At 48.4% G+C, this 4,394-nt stretch overlaps 1 protein-coding gene across 1 annotated transcript; it reads right to left on the bottom strand.

Moving 5' to 3' along the window:
- Positions 1 to 629: 629 nt before the first annotated feature.
- Positions 630 to 1,091, bottom strand: LOC122921897 (protein S100-B-like). The gene is made up of 2 exons (XM_044272200.1): positions 871 to 1,091; positions 630 to 773 (listed from the first exon to the last, which is right to left on the bottom strand). The coding sequence occupies exons 1-2, from the start codon at positions 976 to 978 to the stop codon at positions 630 to 632; spliced, it is 252 nt and encodes an 83-aa protein (XP_044128135.1). The 5' UTR covers positions 979 to 1,091.
- Positions 1,092 to 4,394: the final 3,303 nt, after the last annotated feature.

The raw sequence follows: 4,394 nt of genomic DNA, 5'->3' as shown, positions 1-4,394 counted from the left end.
TGTGATGGATGTATGATGGACATGTGTGATGTGGGCAATGAACATGTATGATGTGACGGACGTGGGCGACCTGGGCGATGTGGGCGACGGACCTGGGCGATGTGGGCGACGGACCCGGACGATGTGTGTCGGCGACGGACCCGGGCGATGTGTGTGACGGACCCGGGCGATGTGGACGACGGACCTGGGCGATGTGTGTGATGATGGGGCGGATATCTGGTGACAGCCGGTTGCTGTATGAAGCATCACACATGAGTGACATTATGCATCGATCACATACAGGGCAGCAGTGTGATGTGCACCAGGCTCCATCTGCTGGACACTGTCAGGTACTACAGCGCTGCTGCACCTCGAGCTCGCTCACAGGACAGTCGACACTTTTCACCCATTGCTCTTTGGCTCCAGTAAGTGGCGCTCCGGCCGTGGCGGTACACTCGCCAGTCCTTGATCGGGGAATAAGCGTCATACGAGCAGACACGATGAGCGTGTCCTCCCCGCAGCCAGAAATGTGTGGTGTCCCCCAATGTCTAGTCTGATGTCAGCTCCCTCCCCCCTCTCACAGCATGCAGCTTCCCATAATGAAGGAGACAGAAGCGGCAGCTGCAGCACCTCTTTTATTTGGCGCGGCGCTAATCCTGCAGCCGGTTGTTGGTGTTGTACTTGCTGACGATGTACTGCATCTGGAACTGCAGGAACTCCTTGTAGCTCAGCTCTCCATCCTTATCCTCATCCAAGGAGGCCAGAGTCTTCTCCACGATCTGCGGGTCCTTACTCTGGGAAGGGAAGCGACAGGGAGATTAGTCACCGGCAGAACTGTGAGTGCAGCTCTGGAGGCCACTCAGATAACAAGGCGACGGAGGGCGTCCTCACCTCGATGTAGACGGGGATGTCATACTTCAGGTATTCCCGGAACTCCTGGGTGTTCATGGTCAGTGGACTTCCTTCCATCCCGGCGAATCTGTTGTAGGTGTCCACCATGTCCTGTATGATCCGCTCCAGCCACGGCGTCTTGTTCTTCTGTGCGGAGAAAAGACACGGAAAACTGCAGCTCCAGAGCAAAACTCAGAATGCAGCCCCAAGACTATTACAGGAGGCTGAGATCACTGCTGGACGAGCTCAGCAGACTGTATCACACAGGATAGGATTAGATACACGGCTCAGCAGACTGTATCACACAGGATAGGATTAGATACACCGCTCAGCAGGCAGTATCACACAGGATAGGATTAGATACACCGCTCAGCAGGCAGTATCACACAGGATAGGATTAGATACACCGCTCAGCAGACTGTATCACACAGGATAGGATTAGATACACGGCTCAGCAGGCAGTATCACACAGGATAGGATTAGATACACAGCTCAGCAGGCTGTATCACACAGGATAGGATTAGATACACGGCTCAGCAGGCTGTATCACACAGGATAGGATTAGATACACAGCTCAGCAGGCAGTATCACACAGGATAGGATTAGATACACCGCTCAGCAGGCAGTATCACACAGGATAGGATTAGATACACCGCTCAGCAGACTGTATCACACAGGATAGGATTAGATACACGGCTCAGCAGGCAGTATCACACAGGATAGGATTAGATACACAGCTCAGCAGGCTGTATCACACAGGATAGGATTAGATACACGGCTCAGCAGGCTGTATCACACAGGACAGGATTAGATACACAGCTCAGCAGGCAGTATCACACAGGACAGGATTAGATACACAGCTCAGCAGACAGTATCACACAGGATAGGATTAGATACACAGCTCAGCAGACAGTATCACACAGGATAGGATTAGATACACAGCTCAGCAGACAGTATCACACAGGATAGGATTAGATACACAGCTCAGCAGACAGTATCACACAGGATAGGATTAGATACACAGCTCAGCAGACAGTATCACACAGGATAGGATTAGATACACAGCTCAGCAGACAGTATCACACAGGATAGGATTAGATACACAGCTCAGCAGGCAGTATCACACAGGATAGGATTAGATACACAGCTCAGCAGTCAGTATCACACAGGATAGGATTAGATACACAGCTCAGCAGACTGTATCACACAGGACAGGATTAGATACACGGCTCAGCAGACTGTATCACACAGGATAGGATTAGATACACAGCTCAGCAGACAGTATCACACAGGATAGGATTAGATACACAGCTCAGCAGGCAGTATCACACAGGATAGGATAGATACACAGCTCAGCAAGACAGTATCACACGGATAGGATTAGATACACAGCTCAGCAGGCAGTATCACACAGGATAGGATTAGATACATAGCTCAGCAGACAGTATCACACAGGATAGGATTAGATACACAGCTCAGCAGACAGTATCACACAGGATAGGATTAGATACACAGCTCAGCAGCAGTATCACACAGGATAGGATTAGATACACAGCTCAGCAGGCATGTATCACACAGGAAAGGATTAGATACACAGGCCTCAGCAGGCTGTATCACACAGGATAGGATTAGATACACAGCTCAGCAGGCAGTATCACACAGGAGAGGATTAGATACACAGCTCAGCAGACATGTATCACACAGGATAGGATTAGATACCACAGCTCAGCAGACAATGTATCACACAGGATAGGATTAGATACACAGCTCAGCAGGCAGTATCACACAGGATAGGATTAGATACACAGCTCAGCAGACAGGTATCAACAGGATAGGGATTAGATACACAGCTCAGCAGACAGTATCACACAGGATAGGATTAGATACACAGCTCAGCAGACAGTATCACACAGGATAGGATTAGATACACAGCTCAGCAGACAGTATCACACAGGATAGGATTAGATACACAGCTCAGCAGACAGTATCACACAGGACTAGGATTAGATACACAGCTCAGCAGGCAGTATCACACAGGATAGGATTAGATACACAGCTCAGCAGTCAGTATCACACAGGATAGGATTAGATACACAGCCTCAGCAGACAGTATCACACAGGATAGGATTAGATACACAGCTCAGCAGACAGTATCACACAGGATAGGATTAGATACACAGCTCAGCAGGACAGTATCACACAGGATCGGATTAAGATACACAGCTCAGCAGACAGTATCACACAGGATAGGATTAGATACCCAGCTCAGCATCAGTATCACACAGGATAGGATTAGATACACTGCTCAGCAGACGTCTCACACAGGATAGGATTAGATACCAGCTCAGCAGGCAGTATCACACAGGATAGGATTAGATACACAGCTCAGCAGACCGTATCACAGGACAGGAGTAGATACAAAGCTCAGCAGACAGTATCACACAGGATAGGATTATACACAGCTAGCAGTCAGTATCACACAGGATAGGATTAGATACACAGCTCAGCAGACAGTATCACACAGGATAGGATTAGATACACAGCTCAGCAGACGTATCACACAGATAGGATAGATACACAGCTCAGCAGACAGTATCACACAGGATAGGATTAGATACACAGCTCAGCATGCAGTATCACACAGGATAGGATTAGATACACAGCTCAGCAGTACAGTATCACACAGGCTAGGATTAGATACACATGCTCAGCAGACAGTATCCACACAGGATAGGATTAGATACCAAGCGCCTCAGGCAGTCAGTATCCCACAGGACAGGATTAGATACACAGCTCAGCTAGACAGTATCACACAGGATAGGATTAGATAACACAGCTCAGCATCAGTATCACACAGGACTAGGATTAGATACACAGACTCAGCAGACAGGTATCACACAGTATAGGATTGATACCACAGCTCAGCAGCCATGTATACCACAGGATAGGCTTCGCTACACAGCTCAGACAGACAGTATCACCACAGTATAGGATTAGCTACACAGCTCAGCAGCCTGTATCACACAGGATAGGATTAGATACACAGCTCAGGCAGACAGTAATCAACAGGATTATGGATTTAGATCACAGCCTCAGCAGACAGTATCACACATGGATAGAATTAGATACACAGCCCCTCAGCAGGACCGTATCACACACGATAGGCTTCGGACCTACACCAGCCTCAGCAGTACAGTATTCACACAGGATCAGGAATTAGATACACAGCCTCAGCAGTACAGTATCACACAGGATAGGATTAGCTACACAGCTCAGCAGTCCGTATCACACAGGATAGGATTAGATACACAGCTCAGCAGACAGTATCACACAGGATAGGATTAGATACACAGCTCAGCAGACAGTATCACACAGGATAGGATTAGATACACAGCTCAGCAGACAGTATCACACAGGATAGGATTAGATACACAGCTCAGCAGACAGTATCACACAGGATAGGATTAGATACACAGCTCAGCAGACAGTATCACACAGGATAGGATTAGATACACAGCTCAGCA

Source organism: Bufo gargarizans, chromosome 11 (genome assembly GCF_014858855.1).
Source record: "Bufo gargarizans isolate SCDJY-AF-19 chromosome 11, ASM1485885v1, whole genome shotgun sequence".
NCBI classification, from domain to species: domain Eukaryota; kingdom Metazoa; phylum Chordata; class Amphibia; order Anura; family Bufonidae; genus Bufo; species Bufo gargarizans.
The sequence above is the reverse complement of the archived record's forward strand: the minus strand, read 5'-3'. Positions and strand labels throughout refer to the sequence as shown.